Raw genomic sequence first — 21,381 nt, forward strand, 5'->3', positions numbered from 1 at the left:
TATAAATACAGTCTAAATTAATAAATGCCACATCAAAATATCACTTCATGCAGCTTCTGTGCAGTGCTGAGATGAGTTTTGTTTAGATCATTTCATGGATAACAATAGCTAGTCATTCATTCACATTAATTAAGTATTCAGAGAATAATATTGTCTGTTTTCACTTACATCTATTTATTTATTAAATTTTGATTCATTTTGTAGAATTGAATTATAAATTAAACTGGTATAGTATCATAAGCCATTTTTATGGTATCGTGACAACCCTATTATACACCACATTCCTTGTTTCAGTTTAACCTAATTCCCACATTTCCTCCGTCGAGTTTAATGTATTTTTTTTTAGACTGTTTGTTCATTCATACAGTAGGCTAGGCTAGCGTCACTGGAAAAGACACCTAGTTGGTACGACAGGGTCACAGAGCATTTTCTTGAAAAGGAACGTAAGGCAGAATTTACGTATAAATAAATGGACAATTTTTATGATGTAGGCCGAAAATGAGCTTCCCCTCTTGGAAAGACCAGCAGCCGCCACTGAGATATATATATATATATATTGTTATTATTAAACAGATATTTGAATTTTGTAAACGGTTTTCATTTCTATATTTTAAAATCTTCTCGATTTTTCCAGTGAGCTCTTCTTCGTGGAAACGCCATTTCTATGCAACAGAAACCTGCATGTCTAGTTTGTATCACGTCGAGGTAAACGGCATTTGTGACTTTGTCTCAAATCCTACTACGCGCCCTACCTAGACAGTCTTTTGGGTCCCATAGGCGCGTTCCGAAGCAGTTTAAGTATGATTGAAAACCATGCGGTCTATGAAGGCAGCACACTAGATTCCGACATACAGCACACGCCCGCCGAAGGTGAGTCACTTCGTAGCAGCCACACATATCGATACTGAATTTCTACAGTCACATCTATGCTTATAATATACCTTACAGTTGTTTTAAAATGTTAACGCATATGGTCACCGTACTTTGATGTATTTAGGGCTATTTTGTAGTTTAGAGATTGGGTTTTAAAGTGTTATTTGTGGGAAGTGCTCACCTGTAGAGCTAGTATCGCTTGAGTTAGTCACTCCCATTGTAACGCGGATCTCCGGAAATATCTCTCGTTTTACAGGTAGAGGAAACAATCTTCACTCTCTACGGAAGATAAAAAGTACTTCATTTTAATCCTCTAATTTAGTTTGTGAGACATACACGTCTTAGTTTGTTCGACAGTTTTTCTTAGGACGCTTTAATTTATATTTTGTTCCGCGTGCACTTTTATGGGCGTGTTGTTGTTTTCCACACTTGTTTGATTTCGTCTGAGAATAACAAGCCTGTTTTTTTTGTTTGTTTGTTTTTTTCTTATAATACACAATTACTCGTCTTATTTTGTCAGCAGAAGTAGAAGTTTGAGAAGAAACGTCTGTTGATATTTATTCTCCTGGTGGTCTCTCAGAAATGGACCCTATGGATGGAGGAATGCGTTACACTCCCGGTTCTTCGGTAAGATTCATCCGGCCTTTACCATATTAACAACTTAATATATTTTTAAGCAACCTTAAACATGTAATGATAACTGAAATATCACATATCTGTCCTAAAAGTTATGCTGTGGTCATTTTTTATCACATGAATCCATTCCCTGTTGTGTCAGCCTGTTTAGTAGAAGGCATGGTATCAAGATCTGCAAAGGCTGGAGGTTTGAAACTATAAATAAGAGTGTGTTGGTATTTGCATTGCTACCACCTATGTCTATTACTATCAAGGGTCCCATGCTCATGGAAATCCTGCAAATATCAGGAAATCATAAAGTTTGGTTTCCAGGCCTCCAAATGTGTTGGAAAATCAGTTACATTCATTTCTTTATTTTGATCTGAAAAGCCTTGTAGGTTGACTATTAGATGGAATGACACATTGCACATTATGTTACCAAACTTAGAAGTGTGCCACCACTCTCACCTCAAGAGGTTTCACTCCATGACCGCATTCGTTTAAAATGTTACAGACATCATTTCCTGTCTGTTTTAACTCCGTAAGAACAAGCCGGGGTGGTCGGCTGACATTCATTCCTTTTCTTTTCATCTCGATCGGTTTGCATGTGTAGGGGATTTCATTTCTATTGATCATCAATAGACGATTGTGTTTAAGTCGTTCTGCTGACTGGATTAGCTGTGCTTCATTGTCGTCTGTGAGGATAGGGTGTCAATAGACATTCACAAGACCTTAAATGAAGTGCTTCCAGTCTACAGCAGCAGTTAATGTCTCTGGTGATTATAGGTAGCTGTCGTCTTAAAGTATGGATTAAAAACAGTCACTTCTGGGGCCTGTTTCATAAAACAAGTTTACCAAATAAGCCAGGCTTATTTCAGTTAGTCTGACTTATTTTGAACCAAATCAACTGACAATAAGTCAGACTAACGGAAATAAACTTGGGTTATTTGGTAAACTTGTTTTATGAAACAGGCCCCTGGTGAATTGTTTGGTTAGTGGTGGTGAACGATATGGGTTTTTCAGCAGCCAATGTGGATACCAAAATCCAGGGTACACTGTTTTTATAAAAACAAATACTATTTCAGTCTTCATTTAGTATGTTAGTTGCCATTTGTGAGTGAAAATTGTAGTATATCCTACACAATTTACACTATGTACTAGGTGACCGTTGACCAATGCCAATAAATGTAGTGTACTATATAAAGACAGCAAATGAGACGCACAGGAATGTGCATAGTGTATGTCTCATTTGCTGTCTTTAAATAGTAGCCTACATTTATTGGTATTATTTTTTTATTACACAAAAAATAAAATACTATTTCAGTTTTTGTAATTCAGATGTTAATTTTAATTCAATGTTACTTGCCATTTTTGTAATTATTTGTGAAATTTACTAGCAATTTCTGAGTGAAATTTGTCTTAAATCCCGCGTCAACATTTTTTCAGTGATTTACGTGACTGTTGACCTATATAATACCAAATATATTATACTAGTAGCAAACTAGACATGCACTACATTGCAAAAATAAAATTTATATTCCTTTTTACAAAATATCTACTCAAAATAATACAAATGTTAGTCATAATATGTGAAAACATATTGTTCACCCTTTGGCAGGGCTGTTTTTAAAATCTCTAACAGATCTCAAATATCGGTCTGTCACTAGTTTGGACGTGCTGGGAAGTAAAAGTAGTGACGCAACTTAACTGCATTACTCAGCAGTTTTTATAGTCGCTCAGATGTTTTCAAAATAATAAAATAATGCCATCTCTCTTTCTGTCAGATGTAGTGTTGGAAAAATGTTGGTTCATTCAAAAGGTTTTTATAAATGAACCACTTCAAAATATCCTGCACGTAGTGTGGTTTCAAGTTTTATGAATTGTGTTTATTGTAAGAAATAAATGTATGGTAAATATACAAAAACTGAGTTATAAGATATAAAGGATAGCAATCTATTGCGTAGATTCAGGTGTGCTCTGTTGTGTGTGCAACACTACTGATTAAATGAGCAGATTAAGGGTTTTGGTGATGTTTCAATGCCTTCGTGAATCAGTTTCGAGTTGAATGATTCACACCAAAGCATGTTACTGTATGTATGTGTGGTGTGTGTAGAGATGCACGCATTCCACAGATCTGTTACGACATGCTTACGGCAGTTAGCTTTACAACACCCCCACAGATGAAACCTGAAAATGACTCGGGGATATCCCACTTATTCAGCAGTGATCAGCTGCTTCTCATGCATCATGCATGTCGTCATAGAATGTCAACTGCTTAACCAGGTGGAGTTCACTCATTTACAGCTGGACTTTGCTCATTGACTTAAAAGTCTTAAGTTCACACCAAAAGCAGGTCTGATTGGAAGAGGAGCGATTAGTCTAGTCTCGTTACTTAGCACTGTTAATGTGTGACAGTTTGTAAATGTAATAAAATGAATTTAAGTTTATCTGAAATTAGAACATCCTTATCATTGTTAAATCTGTGGTCTCAAATATGCAGTGGCAAAGAGAAAAACTACACAGACAATAGAACTGTTTAGATGTCCTTGAAAATCTAGTTGGGGACTGGCAGTTTATATTTGGTTTCATTGGATGGCAAAATGTAAAGTCTTTGTATCATAAAAGTTTCCATTTATTCCATGAATTCCAGCTCTGGTGGGACTTTTTGTCTTGACACAGTTTTTGATACAAATTAAATAGAATATAGGTCATGAACAGTGTCATGTGACGGCAGTCTGAGATACCTGAGACAACCAGCGTTTATGAAAGGCAATTGTAGGCCAGTGTTCCGAAGTGAGCAAAGTACACTTCCGTTTTGGAATTCATACTTTTATTTAGTAAGGATGCATTAAATTGACAGTTAAGGCTTTTTTATGTTTTTAAAAATAAATATATTTTTAACTGTTCGTGAAGGACATCTATCACAATTTCCATGAAAAATATTAAGCAGCACAACTGTTTTTAACATTGATAATAATATGAAATGTTTCTTGACCACCAAATCAGCTTATTAGAATGATTTCTGCAGGATCATGTGACACTGAAGACTGGAATACTGCTGGAAAATTCAGGTTTGCGTCACAGGATTAAATTCCATTTGAAAATATATTTGAACAGAAAACTGTTATTTTAAATTGTAATGATATTTCACAATTTTTACTGTATTTTTGATCAAATAAATGCAGTCTCGGTGAGCACAAGAGACTTCTTTCAGAAACACTTAAAAACTCTTACTGACACCAAACTTTTGATATAGTTTAATTCACATCAAGTGTAAACACTCTTTTGTCCCAAAGTCCTATTATTTATTTTAAACAACTATTTTACACACAAATTAAGAGTATTTACTGAAATGCAATTCTAAAAAAACTATTGAAGGTTAATACTAAGACTAGTAATATAAAAGGAATTATTGTGTTCTGCAAACATAGTGAGCTTTTGATGTTTCACCACTGGTTTCATTATAATTGTTCTAACCACATGGAACAGCATGTCCTATTATGCCTTCTACTTCCATCATCAGACTGATTGTGTATCCAGAGTGATGTCTCGGTTTAAAGTCAACGCTGCTTACATTCTTAATACTTCTACTAACAGCTGCAACCTCACTTCTGTAACAACTTCCTTTCTAGTCATGTCCACTTTTCATGCTTCAATCAGTTTATCGTCATGGATAAAATCCCCTGTTAAAATGTAACACAAATATGAATTTTTTTTTCATTCCTGAACTTTGACAGGCTGCATTTACTGAAATACAGTAATATTGTGAAATATTATTACAGTTTGAAAGAACTGTTATCTGTTTTAATATACTTTAAAATGCAATTTATTCCTGTGATGCAAAGATGAATTTTCAGCATCATTACTCCATATTTTTTGGAATAAAATTTGAACTTTTTGCATCTTTTTCCACTCAATTAATTTAAAACCAGCCCACTGTTGGTGTCTATGATGGATGGCATTGCTTCATAAAAATTGAGACACTTCCTCTCTCTCCTTCTCTGAAAACAAACCCATGTAGACTTTGAAGTTGCGTGGAGCAGTGTGAGCATCTAGGGAAGTGTTCTTATGCTGCTCTTATATAATGTCTATGAATCTGTGCTTATTCTGTCAAGAAAAGCTCTGCAGTTTACTGTGTATTTTCCGTTCTCAATCAGAGTCTTATTCTGTTGAGGATATGTGCTGCAATTTTCTATTTATTTCTTCAAACTGACTTTTATGTGGTTAAATTCAGAGACACTGGAATTTACAAAGAAGAGTAAAAAGTGTTTTGCCTCTTTTGTGTTCAGGACAAGGACTGGGACACAGCTGTCACATTCTTGCCAGCATCGGATAATAAAAAGTTGGAGAAGAAGAGGGGCCCTGGGAAAGTTGGGATCGTTGTTGGTTTGGTGATCTTGGCAGCCGTTTTGGCTTTGATCATTGGGCTTCTGGTCTGGCATTTCCACTGTAAGTCAGTACTGCAGCCACAGACGGCATAACACTGTTACCGGTGTCAGTCATGATAGTGCTGATTGTGTGTTTGTTGGTTCATGTCTCCCTGGTGTCTGCAGTCCGGAAAGATTTGAAATTACAGAAGATTTACACCGGCTCGCTTAGAATAACAAATCAAGTTTTTGTGGATGCATATGAAAACCCGGACAGTACAGAGTTTAAAGACTTGGCAAACCAAGTCATGGATCAGGTGAGAACCAAATTGAAACTAATTTGTTTTTTCATTGTAATGACAGTGAAAAGTGTTTAATTTAGTTTTTTTTTATTCATATTTAGCTGAAATCAATGTACTCAGAGTCTCCAGAAATGTCAAAATATTACATTACTTCCAGAGTTCAAGCCTTCAGGTACGTTTACATGTGATCGCCCACATTTTTTAATGTTTTTTGGTCATGCGCCCACTTTTAAACATAGTTTACCCAAAAATATAATTTTGCTGAAAATCGAATCCCCTTCAGGCCACCCATGATGTAGTTGAATTTGTTCTTTCATCGAAACAGATTTGGAAAAATTTGCTCACCAGTGGATCCTTTGCATTGAATGGGTGCCGTCAGAATGAGAGTCCAAACAGTTTATTAAAGGGGTGGTTTACTGCTTTTTTTCTTTGCTTGATTGCGTTTATGGGGTGCAATATAACATGTCTTCGTGTTTCGTTTGTTAAAAAACGCCTTATTTTTCATATATTTCACCTTTATTGTAAGCCGCTTTCTCCTCTGTCATTTGAACGACCGGTTGACTTCCTGATTCTCTGAAACCACTCCCTCAGAAACAGGCGATGGGCTCAGATTGGTTAGTTGGGCCAGTGTGTTGTGATTGGCTAAACTGCGTACTGCACATTGTCCGGAAACTTCACGCCCATTACCTTCACGGGCGACAGTCGCATGTGCTGCGGTCAAATGTAAATAATGGTGTCAATATTGCCGTATCAGTTTGAGCCAGAATCAGACCCAGAAAGCGGTAATGAAGAGAGTCAAGCAAAACTTCTGCAAGCACGGCTCTTACAAAACATTTCTGAATGAAGTTTGCTGTTGTGATTACATATAATTTTTTGAAGTTTGTACACGTTTGTCTTATACACACAAAATAGCATCGAACTAACTGGCTACTAACCAAACAGCGTTGGCTTGTGTTTACGTTCTTGATCAAATCGAAAAATTACGTCATAAAGTATACATGGAAAATACATTTACAAAATTAGTACATAATTACAAATTCGGGTCCAAAATGTTTGTACGCGTTTGTCAAAGACACACGAAATAGCATGTAACTAACTGGCTACTAAAGCCAGTGTTGGCATTTGTTTACGTCCTTGATAAAACTAAAACATTACGTCTGAAATTATACATGCAAATACATTTAAAATTATGAAATCTTACTTACAGGTTGTGGCCCAACAACCGCTGCCTCTGGTTTTAAAGTTGGAACTGCTCCATGTTTTAGTAATAGTTTCTGTGTGAATCCGGCATTGAACTCGTGTAGATTCTGGAAGCTGTCTTCTGTAAAATGCGCAGCACAGAGAGCTAAATTAATTAGCTTGTAATTGTCAGGAACATAATCAAACATAAATTTTAACCATTGTTGACGAACTACAGCGTCCGTGGGAAGCCTGAACACAGAAGACCTGACAGCTGGGTGAAAATAACACCGTTTCGACGCCACGGCTACAACTCTCCACTATAACTCTTCCTCTTCGACAAAGCCGCAGAACATGGCCTTGCCCCCTCTTTTGCATGTTCCGGAGGGAGGGGTTGATGCAAATTTATGGGTTTTGTACGTATGCAACCCGGGAAGTATCTCGTTGTAGTCCCATTTGAATCGTTTTTGTAGGCATTAAACTTCCTGGTTTTTAAAAGACGATATCTCCGCTTACTTGAACTTTCAGCGCAGCAACTTTGAAGATACTGTTCATGCACCAACAGCAACATTACACACTATTTAAAATGAAAAAAGTGAAATCGCAGTAAACCACCCCTTTAAAAACATCACAATAATCCACAAGTAATCCACGCCACTCCAGTCTGTCAGTGTCTTGTGAAGTGATAAGATGTTTGTTCATAATCCGTAAGTTTGTCCATAATACATCATAATGCTTCCTCTGGTTAAAAAAAAATTAATACAAATTCTATCCCCCGTTTACCTCGCACATCAAAATCCACTGATGGACTGGAGTCATGTGGATTACGTGTGAATTATTGTGATGATTTATCAGCTGTTTGAATTCTGACGGCACCCATTCACTGCAGAGGATCCATTGGTGAGCAAGTGATGTAATGCTACATTTCTCCAAATCTGTTCCGCTGAAGAAACAAACTCATCTACATCCTAGATTGCCTGATGCCGAGTACCTTTTCAGCAATTTTAATCTCAATCTGTCTGTCTGGCTTTCTGCAGTGAGGGCAGTGTAATAGCTTACTATGAGTCAGAGTTTGCTGTTCCAGTGGGAAAGGATGCAGCAGTGGATCGGGCTGTGAGCAGCTTAAGTGAAATGTATAGCAACAAAATTCGCAGAGTTCAACAAGGTCCCCTGGTCTTTGATCACGTTGTGTCTTCAGGTAATACTTTTGGATTGATGGATCTCATTAAAACATGTCTAGGTCATATTTTTCTATAAAATCTAAATGAAAAATTATAATTTGCATAAATAAACTTTGGATAAAGAGACTTTTGCATTAAGAAACTTTGGATTATCTTGATGGCGCCGCCGTGTTCGGATGCCTTCCAGGTCACTCCGCTTAGTGTTGACATTTCTTGGTTATATATTTAATTATTGAATCTTGATTAAAGAAACAAATTTACAAACTTTACAAGTAGTACAATAGTAATCAGATGTATAAATATTCTTTAAATAATAGATCATTATTTGGGGGTGATTAATTATCATGAAAAAATGTCCTAAAAATGGGTTTCTTAAGCAATTTCATTTTTTTTCTTGTGATTGTGGGGTGAAATGTGACCTGGTTCTTGACAGGTTTTGTGAGATTCACCTAGATACCGATCTCTAGATTGCTTGTTATATTATAGAATATGTGAATTCCCATGATACTGAAGCACAGATTGATGTTTTCAGCCTGACAGATTTATTATAACTGTCAATCTTTCATTTACAGCTCTGGACACACGTCTGTTCTCAAAAGCCAGGAGTGAGTAATGCATTACTTATGTCTGTCATATACTCTCTTTTCCAAAACCTAGTGAGCTGCCTCCATAGAAAGCAATTAAAGATATCAAAGATGCACTCCTAACTAAGGCTGTTTCAAAAGGTAACCTAATTATGCTAAGATACCTTATTTTTGCAAATTTAAGGCAGCATCAGCAATCCCATAATGAACTGCAGCAAGGCAGTAGACATCAAAGGAGTTCATAGTCCTATGAATCCATCTAGTTTTTTCCAAAATTCTGTTTTATTCATTCCTAAATTCTGTGTTTCCGTTTTCATTTATATGGATTCCATTTAAATAGTTTAATTAAATTAAAAAAATTACTTGTTGAATTTATAAAACTATTTAATAATGTATTAAAATGAATAATAATAGTGCCATATGAAATGTTTAATTTTTCAGAAATTGTGTTGTTGATTTGAATTTTTTTATATTCTGTGTTTTAATTTATTTATTTAATACAAATTTATCATCAAAAACTCTGGTAATCAAATAAATGCACACAACTTTAACAATGGAATTAATCTGTTAAAATGTTATCGAATAAAATTTGAACAGTTCCTTTTTGCTGGCGGACAGGATTACTGTTTAAAGTAAAACATCATTGAGAAATTGTAATATTCCTTAATAAATAAACTGCATTATTGTTGTTATTACTTTGGAAACTCAATTCTGTCACACAATAGAAATAGATTTCTGTCATTTCTTCAGGTTAAATTTTTTGTGTATCTGATGGTAGTTTTATCAAATGAAATGCTGAAATACTCATAAGGGGAACTCTCATATTGCCAAATATACAGTAAATTCCACTTTTATGACTGAATGCCGCATTTTCTTGCCACATAGTGGAAATCACTAGGGACCAAAGTTCAGTAGGTTTTGGAACAGGACTGTATTCCCTAAGCACATTCATTAACTTATTAATATACCATGTATCCAATAATAAATGTGTAAGATTAACCTTTTGTTTTCTGTATGTCCAGCAAGTACAAGATTTGCTCAGCACGCCAGGAGTTCTGCTGAAGAGATCGTTAAATCACCGGGTTTCCCTGACCAACCTTATACTCCAAACTCCTTTGTGCAGTGGCAGCTTCGGGGAGATCCAGGCCACGTGCTGAAGTTGTCTTTTGACACCTTCAACCTGGAAAAAAACTGTTCAAATGACTTTGTGAGAGTGTATGACTCATTGGTCGCCATGGACAAATACCTTATGGCAGAGTGAGTTGTGTTTGTGGATGTAGCACCATCTGGTGGCTTTATATGCAACTGTAAGAAATTTTAATGCAAGTTTCTTTCTCTCTTAAACAGGAAGTGTGGCTTTTATTCTCCCAGTAATCCCTTAACCTTCATCTCGTCCCGGAATGTTATGCTGGTCACCTTTGTAACCAATGAAGAAGAGAATTTTCCTGGTTTCAGAGCCCGTGTCACTCAGATCAGTCGAGAGAGCCCTGGTAAAAATGAATCCTGGCTGGCTGAACAAAAACATAACTTTACTGATTAATAGTATAGAATGCTTTACTCTGAAATTTTGATTCATCTCTCTCAACGGTTATCCCCTTTTAACAGAAATTGCATGTGGTGGTAAACTGAGTGGATCCTCTGGTATTTTTACGTCACCCAACTTTCCCAGTTATTACCCAGCCAGCACCACATGTCAGTGGGACATCGAGGTAAGACTGAGAAAAGCATTTTGAACCAGTTAATGTCATGTTGAACCACTTTTTTAACAGTGTTATATCCATCTCTGTTGTTAAAGGTTCCTGATGGTAAATTCATCAAGTTGAAGTTTCCAAAGTTTATGGTTTCTACAGGGAGTCCGAATTGCCCTGAAGATAATGTGCAGATTGTTGGTAAAAGGTCAGTAATTTAAAACTTTTAGACATTTCACAGAATTGACTCGTGTACAACAGTTAGTTCTGGTCCTTAAGTCCGATTTGCTGGGTGATGTTCCTCCAAAAGTGCTGATAAAGCCTATGACAGCATTGGACTTTTCAATGAAACAAGAAAAAAATTCCCAATGGATTAAATGGGTGGTTGATTGCGATTTCACTTTTTTAACTTTAGTTAGTGTGTAATGTTGCTGTTTAAGAATAAACAATATCTGCAAAGTTACGACGCCAAAAGTTCAATGCAAACGGAGATATCTTTTCAAATTATGGCAGTTTAATGCATACAAAAAACGGCTCGTAGGGACTACAACGACTTACTTCCCGGGTTTGTGACGTCACAAACCCTGATAAACCCCGCCCCTGGAAACATGCTACAAAGTTACAAATGGCGCTTTTCCACTGCGTGGTACGACTCAGCTCGGCACAGTTCAGAACAGCACGGCACGGCTCAGTTCGGCTCGGTTTGCGTTTCCACCGCAGTTTAGTACCGCTTTAAAGTGGGTGGGATTATTCACGTGTCGTTATAGTTGCGCCGCCTCTACTGCCGTGACTCCTGAAAAACATTTTAATTCTGCGTTGCTCCATCAAGCTCTCGCTGGATCTGCTCGTCGGCTATCAACGAGAGGACAGTCTGTACTTCCTCAACAGACAACGAAACAGCCATTTTTTGGTTGTTAAAAGAAAGGTGCGCTCATTCAAAACAGTTGTGTTCAATCCTTCGCTGGCTGTGCTGATTTAAATCTAGCGGGTCTGTTGTGTCTCGTGCCGCAAGTTCAATGAAGCAGGCAGTGACTATTTTCTCCGGCCAATCAGTGATCAGCAGAGTTTACACGTCACGTTTTGGTAACGGTACGGTTCGCTTGGAACCTCGGCCGAGGTGGTACTAAAAAAAGTACCGGGTACCAGGTACTGTTCCCAGTGGAAAACCCCCCAAAAGTGAGCCGTACTGAACCGTACCGTGCCGTACCATGCAGTGGAAAAGCGCTATAAGTTACACTGTTACAAAGTTCTCAATGAGAACTTTATAACAGTGTAATCAACTACTTGTGTAAAGTCTCCCAATAATATGTCTTAGTTAGATGATTTAAATGCTTGTTTTTTTTTTTTTTGTGGGGGGGGGCAAAACATCAGGATAAAACCATATATTAAAAGCTAACATAAGCAGTAGCATTTACAAATAACAGCGTATCTAAAAGTATGAGACAATAACAAACAAAAAACATACCATTAAGAGCCGTGTGCCTGCACAGGTTCTGCGCAATCCTCTTCACTATCCTTTGCGTCTCAGTCGGGCTCAAATTGATAAGCAATATTGACGACGCCATTGTTTACAATACAACCGGAGCACATGCCGCTGAGGTGAGGGGCGTGATGTTTAGAGGCGCACTAGAGGTGGTTTAGCCAATCACAACACACTGGGCCAGTTTACCAATCTGAGCCCACCATGTATTTCTGAGGGAGGGGCTTCATAAAAACAGGAACTCATCAGAGCGATTCAGGCCCGGATTAACAAAGTGTAGTGCCCTAGGGTGACCACATTTAAAGCCACATTCAATTATGTCTTTATGTAAAATTCTAAAATCTATATTTATAAGCTTTTCCAAAATTTCTAATAAAAAAAAATAAGAACAGGTAGAATAAGAAGAATAAGTTACCAATCAAAAGAAATCAGTATTAACAAAATTAGTTTCCACTACAAAGGTGGCACAGAAGAACACAAAAGTGGCATGTAGGTAAATTTACAGACATTTACAGAGGCTCAGAGGTGGCATGGATGTTTTAAATTCATAACAATGTTGTGAGATTTAATTTTTAAATATAAAATTTTGAATACAGAACTATTGTTTGATTGAAATGATTTAAATAACTGAAATAACACTTTAAAAATAAAACTGCCAGCAGGTAGCGGTAAGTCACTGATTTTATCACTGAATCATTCATTCAGTTGATTCATTTGAACGGCTGATTCATTCAAGAACAAATCAAGTGTCTTTATGAATGGGTAATTGAATCATTGACTCACTATATTCATTTAAAAACGCAGGTTCATTCATAAACGAAACGCCGCTTGGAGATGCGCATCGGCTCAGCTGTGACTGTTTGAAACTATTTTTGTTGAAGAAATAGAGCAAAGTTAGGCAATATTGTTAAAGTCATACAATGTATGTCACTTAATATTAACTTATTGTTTATTGAACTGTTGTTTTAATTTAATATCACTTAATAAAGGTTTGAAACCTTTAAATAAAGGTTTGCAACCTTTAAATTCCCCATCCTAGATCTTGAACCACCAGTGCTTGTAATCATTTAGTTGGATGTTTCATACACACATGCTTGTTTGTTTCTTTGCAGCACATTGTGTGGGCAGCAGCCTGCTAATACCATGGTTCCAGTCAACAGTAACAAGGTGACAGTTGTGTTCAAATCGGATTCATCACAAGTAGATCGAGGTTTTAGCGCCACTTATGAGGTCTTTGAGCCCTCTGACCGTAAGTAAAGACATAAAAATGGTTAATAAGTAAAAACTAGCAAAAATGGGTCTTTCACTATTGTAGTAGCAGCCTGGCCTAAGGTGGAAAAAATAGACTAATTAATGCCAGTGATGTCAGCTTGAACATTAAAAGTAAGTTTAGTTTCTGAATCTCTCAGCTTGCCCGGACCAGTTCCAGTGTGACAACAAACGCTGTGTAAGCCTATCCGTGCGCTGCGACGGCTGGAACGATTGTGGTGACAGCACAGACGAGAAGAATTGCAGTAAGTGCGCAGTGAACATTGTCTTAAATTCACACACACCGAATTGCACACTTGCTCTCTGAATATGAATTCGAGTTCAGATATGCAGAGTTTGAATGTGGATTTCAGAATGTGACGCCAGCATGATCCAGTGCAGAAACGGGTTCTGTAAGCCGATGTTCTGGCGGTGTGATAGCGTAAATGACTGTGGAGATGACACCGATGAGCTTAACTGTGGTAGGACACTTTTTCCCTTTCCTTTCTCTCTGTCTTTTCTTTCAATTTACCCTCTATTTGCATTTAATGTGAGAAATACTGCCTCCACGGACAATATCGGGAAAAGGGATGAATACCTAGGTAAATTTATTGTTTCTGTAACATTCAATATATACTGTAATACAGCGTAGATGTATTATTTACAGGCTTTTTAAAATATTCATCACTATTTCTACCAAGAAATCAGTATTTTATTCACTTAGATTTGTAGTTTAATCAGGGGGACCATGGAGAATATATAAAGCATATAAAATTTGAAATTGGTTAACAATACAATTATGCCATTTCAGTTCTCAATTACCTGTTTTAATAATGCAGTAATGTTAGTTAACCATGTAAAGTCTGTCATATGAAATAATAGTTAGATAAAAGCTTTTATGGATCATATACAGTAGTATTATATAGGAGAATATGGAGCTTGGAAGAAAAAACACATCAGTTTTATTCAGAGTCACAAAATGAGCAAAATGCAGTTTGGTGCAGTTGCTGATATTTAAATTTCAAAAATGAAATTCAGATATCTTGTAAATCAATGAGAACTTTATAACAGTGTAATCAACTACTTGTGTAAAGTCTCCCAATAATATGTCTTAGATGATTTAAATGCTTGTTTTTTTTGTTGTGGGGGGGCAAAACATAACACAATACAAAACAGTGATGACTGAGGGATAAACATTCTTCAAAAGCCTAATGTATCATATTTAATACTCACATTTTAACTGGATTTTTCTAAAAATGCTGAATGGATAATCAAGTAAACCTAAGTAGCCTCCATCAAGTAAATGTTCATCTTAAAAAATAATAATAATAATAGTTCCCCTCTTCTCTGGCAGGATGCAAGATTGGAGAATTTAAATGCAAGAACGATCAGTGTGTCTCAGAGAAGCTGAAGTGTGACGGGAATCCTGACTGTAAAGACGGCTCAGATGAAGAAGGCTGTACAAGAGGAGGTGATATGTCAGATAAAGAATAATACAAGCTTGTTTATTTCTTTTAGTGTTAGTTTTGTTGTTTATTGTATTTGAAAATATTCAGAGAATTCTATAATTGCTTGTCTTTCTGCCTTACAGACATTTGTCAAGCCTCAACATTTGCCTGCAGTAATGGCAAATGCATCACCAAACTGAAACCTATGTGTGATGGACAAGATGACTGTGGCGACAACTCGGATGAATCCAACTGCGGTGTGTGGCATCTGCTTCCTCGCATCTATTCTTCAACACGCATCCTGCATTGTTTAATGTTGATTTCTATCTCTCGCTCTTTCTTTCTCCTCTAGACTGTGGCAAGAAGGCTTACTCAAAGTCTCGAATTGTGGGTGGGCAGGAAGCAGATGTGGGCGAGTTCCCATGGCAGGTCAGCCTGCACGTTAAAAACACAGCACATGTTTGCGGTGCATCAGTCATCAGTGACCGATGGCTTGTGACGGCTGCCCACTGTGTACAAGACGATGCCAAAATCAAGTAAATGTTCTGTTTGTTTCTTTTTCTTTCTTTAATCTGTGCTTTCACTTGAGAAACTACACCATTAACTAAACATTTCTGGCCTCAAAAACCACTTTTTCACAAAAACTTTTTTTTTTTAATGTTTTGAAAAAAGTCACCAAGGCTGCATTTATTTAATTATAAATACAGTAAAATGTTATTCAAATTTACAATAATTGTTAACTATTTGAATATATTTTAAAATGTCATTTATTGCTGAGATCAAAGCTGAATTTTCAGCATCATCATTACTACAATCTTCAATGATCCTTCAGAAATCATGCTCCGTTGTTATCTGTTATTAATGGTGCTCAGTTAATAATGGTTGTTTTTATTGTCAGTGAAAGCTTTTTTTATTTATTTTTTTTATATATAAAAACAATACTTTTTTTCAGAATTCTTTGATTTAGAAAGTTCAATGAACAACATTTATTTGAAATAGAAATCTTATGAATCTCTCTCTTTTTTTTAAATCTTTAAATCTTACCCCAAACGTTTGAATGGTAGTATATCATGATTTCCACAAAAATGTTTTCAACATTGATAATAATGAGAAAAGTTTCTTGAGCAGCAAATCAGCATATTAGAATGATTTCTGACACTGAAAACTCAGTTTTGTCATCATAGGAATAAATTACAAAAAAAAAAATGCAAATACAGAATACATTTTATTATCATGTCCATGGTAAAATATCACAATTTTATTATTTTTACTGTTTTCCTTCAAATAAATGTAACCTTGGTGAGCAGAAGAGTTGTCTTTAGAAATGGTAATGTAAAAAGTGAATGTCTTTGTGTTAAAGTTCTGAGAAGTTCTATTATCTTGGTTTGGTATATTGCCAATTGGATTGAAAATAAGACCATATATTAAAGCTACACTATGTAACTTGGCCCTCTAGCTGTTAAAAAATAAAACTGTATGTGTCCTGTGTAAAACATTGTTTTGTTTGTGGGTTAGCACACTGCTATACACAGATACAGGACATCTTATCAGAGCAGAAATTTAAAAAAAAAGAGTTACATAGTGTAGCTTTAATATAAACAGTACACTCTTAAACTTACATCGATCAGTTACATTGGTTTTCTAACTCAAGACATTTAGTATGGCAGAGAAAACATTCATGTCTGTACGTCTAATGAATTCACAGATATGCTCAGCCGGGAACATGGGAAGCATACTTGGGTCTCCACAGACAAAAAGAGAAACAGCTGGCAACAAAGAGATACCTAAAACAAATCATTCCTCACCCATATTACAACGCCTACACCTATGACAATGACATCGCTCTGATGGAGCTGGACTTACCTGTGACCTTCAGTGCGACCATTCAAACCATTTGCTTGCCCGCTGCCACTGACGTCTTCCCCGCTGGTGAAACGGTCACTATCAGCGGCTGGGGTGCCACTAGAGAAGGGGGTCAGTGAAAGTGCTACACACACAAAGCCTGACATATTTCAGCCCGAGGTCAAAAATTCGTATCAGTTACACTTTACAATAAAGTTCCATTTGTTAACATTAGTTTACTGCATTAGTTAACGTAACCTAACAATGAAAAATACTGCTCAAGCATTTATTAATCTTTGTTATTAGTTAGCTGATTTTGATATTTACTAATACACTATAAAAACAGAAAGTTGTATATTATGTATTAGACTTGAGTGAACCTGAACTAACAATAAATAGTTGTATTCTTGCTAACTAATGTTAACAAAAGCCCTATTTAGCCCTATTCGGACGGGACTAGTTTTACAGGGGGTCGTTAGAGAACTGTGTGTTTCACAGCCATAGTTGGTGATTTTTAATCCCGTCCGAATCTGCCACGTCTGTTTTTTTTCCTCACACAACCTCTATAATAATTCCAGAGTAAATGACCCACTGTTTTTCAGCAAACTCAGTGATCCTCTGAGAAAACTAATCCCTTTCGAATGCGACGTCTGTGATTGCTGGTGATATTTTTTCACAACGTTTCCTTGTGTGTTTTGGCCAACGTGAATTACCGTAGACACTCTTACCACGCTCATGTTTGATATATTTGCCTCCCAGCAAAGAAATAAAAAAAAAAACAATAATAAAATCAAGAGCCAGATCACGTAAACCGTTAAGACTGGCTATTGTAATATCAGAGTCAGGTAAAATTACTCTCGTTCATTTCTGCACTCAATTACATAATGTTTTAATTCCATATGCACCTTTATGAAAATTAAACACGGGTTTACTACAAATAAATAACTAAAGTAAAACTAAAGCAACCACACATTAACATGGTTTTGCTATACTAGCCATTTATCTTCACCATGGTATTTGTAGTAAAACTGTTATACTAATGGTAATCAATCCGAATGACTATACGCAATGCACGCATACAGACGTGTGAGCGCGTGACCTCTGAAACGCCCAGATGTACAAAACAGCCCCTCCCACCTCTGTAATAAACACGGAGATGTTAGTCCCAACAGGTGATAAGAATCGAAACTCAAACGTAGTTTAGAAAACTAGTCCCGTCCGAATAGGGCTAAAGATTTAGAAATATTGTAACTAAAACCATTCAGTAACTTGGTGTTTGATTTGTGTGTGTGTTTATTTCAGGCGCTGGAGCACCTGTGCTGCAGAAAGCGAATGTTCGCGTCATCAACGGCACGGTGTGTAATGAACTAATGGGTGGACAGATCACATCTCGCATGACGTGTGCTGGCATTCTCACAGGAGGAGTGGATGCTTGCCAGGTGGGTTTCAGAAGTCTGTTGATCACTGGAGCAGAAGCACACTTTAAGTGCTTTAAACATACAAGTGCTCATGATTTTTCTTTTCAAAGCATGTATATTTTTATTTCTGTGATCAGTATTAGAGATTATTTATTTATTACAATATCAGTTTTGGCCGACATTGGATATTCACTTGTTAATGCTAATTTTCCATGTTTTTAGATTTAGATCTCTTTTACCATGCTCCCTTAAAATCACCTTTAAAATTACTTATATTTTAATAACACCGTTAAATGTAATCTTCTCAAAATGAATATCGATTTTTCATATTGTGCATGATAGTGATGCAATGCCAAAATTCAGTTGAGGCATTTTAAAATGTTTGTGTTTTACTTTATAGTTTTATTTTTTTCAAGTAGTATTGAATTTAAAATTGGCCATTTGTCAGTTATCATACAATATTATTGTTGTTGTAATTAATTTTGGTATTAACCAGAATGTTAGCTCACTCCTGTAGCATTTAAAATGATAGATTTTTGTTTATACGGTTTAATGTTTAGTTAATTTAGACAAAATAATATTGACTTTTAATATCTGCCTATTATTGGTTATTGACCATAAAAGGAAAATGAATTACCGGTATGAGCTTTTTGCTATTAGCCAGAATTTTAATACCAGTACATTCCTGTAGCATTTAGCAACAATAGATTTTTGTTTATACAGGCAAATTTTAAATTTATTTAGACAAAATAATATAGACTTTTAATATCAGCCATTTATTGGTTATTTATCATAAAATAACAGTTATTATCTGCTTTTTGGTATCAGTCAGAATTTTAATATTGGGCGTCCCTAATCAGGGGCGGATCTAGAAAATAATTTTTAGGGTGGCATGGGGTCTATGAGGGGTGGCAACACCAAATCAAGCCCCAATGCATAGTTTTTGGGGATTTATTGTCTGACATGCACAGTTGTGTTAATATTGCATTACCATTAAGTAATCATCTATACCAGGGTTCCTCAAATCTTTCCCTGGAGGGCCAATCTGCTGCAGAGTTTAGCGCCAACCCTGATCAAACTCACCTACCTGTGATTTTCTAATGATCTTGAAGACATATTAGCATGCTCAGGTGTGTTTGATTAGGGTTAGAGCTAAACTCTGCAGGAGTGGGCCAGATTTGAGGATGCCTGATCTATACTGTTTAAAATGAAAAATAAATAACACCATTTCAATATCCATCATGGCACCAATACACAATATAAAAAACTTCAACAGGTTATAAATGTTTCTGAGCTTGTATCATTAAAGAAGACATGCGGTTCTATTAATATTACATAGGCTACTTAGATGGTATAAATCACGTTTTAGTGCAAGTTTAAGAGTAACACTTTTGAATTTCCTTTTTCCTAACATTCGAAAGAAATACAGTAATATCAAAGCATCAGTTTTGAAAACAATGTTTGATTTTCTGTTATTACCAGATGTGGGAATGTCTGTAATCATCCAGAACAAACTATCAATATTCTAGCATTCTATTGTAGAAAACAATTTGTCAGTGAATGGGCTGCGCTTTGTGTTTTAGACTCAAAAGAACGGTTCATAAGAGTCATTTGTTAATGAAGCCGACTACGCTGGGCGCGCTGCGTGTGCGTGCAACCATCATGCACAGTTTTGTGAAAGACTTGTTTTTTGCCATTATTTTCCGTTACGCTGTCTTCACCGCGGCTGAAAAGTAGTGCATGAAACACTGCTAACATTTATATCTTATTCTGTGATCTGCCCCTGTCCCTAATTTAATTGCCATTTTATTTAACTGTTTCTCTTTATTTTTCTTTGTTTGCTCACCTGTTAGTATTCTCCATCTAAATAACACCTTTTTCTTCACTCAGGGTGATTCTGGCGGCCCTATGTCCTTGTTTACAAATGATCGTATGTTCCTGGCTGGAGTGGTGAGCTGGGGTGACGGTTGTGCTCGCAGAAACAAGCCAGGCATCTACACAAACGTGCCAAAATTCAGGGCCTGGATCAAGGAGAAGACAGGAGTATAAGTTGCTCGAAGATTATAATGAACTGTGAGAAGCTTTATGAGCTGTTTTGTTTTCTCAGGTTGCAAATGTTATAATAACATATGTGGAATAACCCAGCATAGCCTGGCTGAAGAGAGGGATGGACTTTTGACCTGATTTGTCTAACAATTGTTTTATATATTTGTATATTTTAAGAGGAGAGCGGTATGAGGGTTTTATTCTGTCTAAAGATATGTAAATAAATGTCTTATTTTCTCCTTTTAACGGTTTTGTGGTTTTTAGTGGCTACATTCTTAATGTGAAGCTTTTATTTTTTGAATGTGAATGATTTAGTTTTATTTTGGTCTGTACCTTCAGTTTTCTTTGGTTCAAGGAGTGTGTATTTCTAGGGTCAGACTTGCATACTTAAATGTGTACATCTCAAGTCTTTTCATGACTTCTGTGCAAAATGTATGTGATGTGATTTTAAAGTTTGAGTTACACATGGAAACACTTGAAAGCACTCACATTAAGAGTCTGGAGTGCTTTAAATGTGATTCAGGGATTACATTTAACACTAAAAATACATTTAGTTTCATGCACCATGATTTAACAATTTAGCAACCTTTCATAAATAAAATGTGTATATGATTAATACAGTGTGAAAGTTGTGTAATGCTTACTAAAAGAGTGCAACAAATTGATTCTAGAAGTACAAATTCCATTCATTTTCTGCTTATAGGAGATTGTTTGAAAACTTCAAATACAGACTTGCAGTGATTTCAGATGTTGTCAGTCAATAGTATACCCAGTCTGTCATTTTATTGTTAATAGTGTTGAACAATGCAGTTGGTCAAGAATTACACACCTGTGAATGGACTTTTACTTCATTTATTAAATTATCCATTTCCTTAAACTTCCAATTTCACCAAGTTTGACCAAAATTATGCTTGTTTTCCCTAGTTATTTAAATTATCCTGTGGTATGTGAGGTGATTTTTTTGTTTTATTTTTTGTACAAAATTAATCTTCTTTACGGTATTTCAGTTAGTTGTGAGGTCATAAAACTGTATATTTATATTAAAAGAAAATTAAAAAGCTTCTTTGTATTCCACGTACTTTTTCATCCACAGTATTTGTTGTTTTTAAT

The 21,381-nt window shown here is 36.0% G+C and overlaps 1 protein-coding gene across 6 annotated transcripts; it reads left to right on the forward strand.

Annotated features, from left to right (window-relative positions):
• Window positions 1–756: 756 nt before the first annotated feature.
• Window positions 757–21,331, forward strand: st14a (ST14 transmembrane serine protease matriptase a). 6 transcript variants are annotated; one of them, XM_058751679.1, is made up of 20 exons: window positions 757–870; window positions 1,397–1,500; window positions 5,778–5,937; window positions 6,042–6,172; window positions 6,259–6,329; window positions 8,374–8,534; window positions 9,090–9,122; window positions 10,124–10,358; window positions 10,449–10,591; window positions 10,707–10,810; window positions 10,897–10,997; window positions 13,382–13,518; window positions 13,679–13,783; window positions 13,892–13,999; window positions 14,872–14,988; window positions 15,109–15,222; window positions 15,318–15,501; window positions 16,671–16,939; window positions 18,110–18,246; window positions 20,116–21,331. In XM_058751679.1, exons 2-20 carry the CDS (start codon window positions 1,456–1,458, stop codon window positions 20,272–20,274), a joined length of 2,514 nt encoding a protein of 837 aa, XP_058607662.1. In that variant the 5' UTR covers window positions 757–870; window positions 1,397–1,455; the 3' UTR covers window positions 20,275–21,331. The 6 variants fall into 6 exon arrangements, with proteins under 6 accessions (XP_058607662.1, XP_058607667.1, XP_058607665.1 ...); XM_058751684.1 differs by having other exon boundaries at window positions 855–870; window positions 1,394–1,500; XM_058751682.1 differs by lacking the exon at window positions 757–870 and adding an exon at window positions 894–1,168 and having other exon boundaries at window positions 1,394–1,500.
• The last annotated feature ends 50 nt before the right edge of the window (window positions 21,332–21,381 follow it).

The sequence above is a fragment of the Onychostoma macrolepis genome, chromosome 18 (genome assembly GCF_012432095.1).
Source record: "Onychostoma macrolepis isolate SWU-2019 chromosome 18, ASM1243209v1, whole genome shotgun sequence".
Taxonomy (NCBI): domain Eukaryota; kingdom Metazoa; phylum Chordata; class Actinopteri; order Cypriniformes; family Cyprinidae; genus Onychostoma; species Onychostoma macrolepis.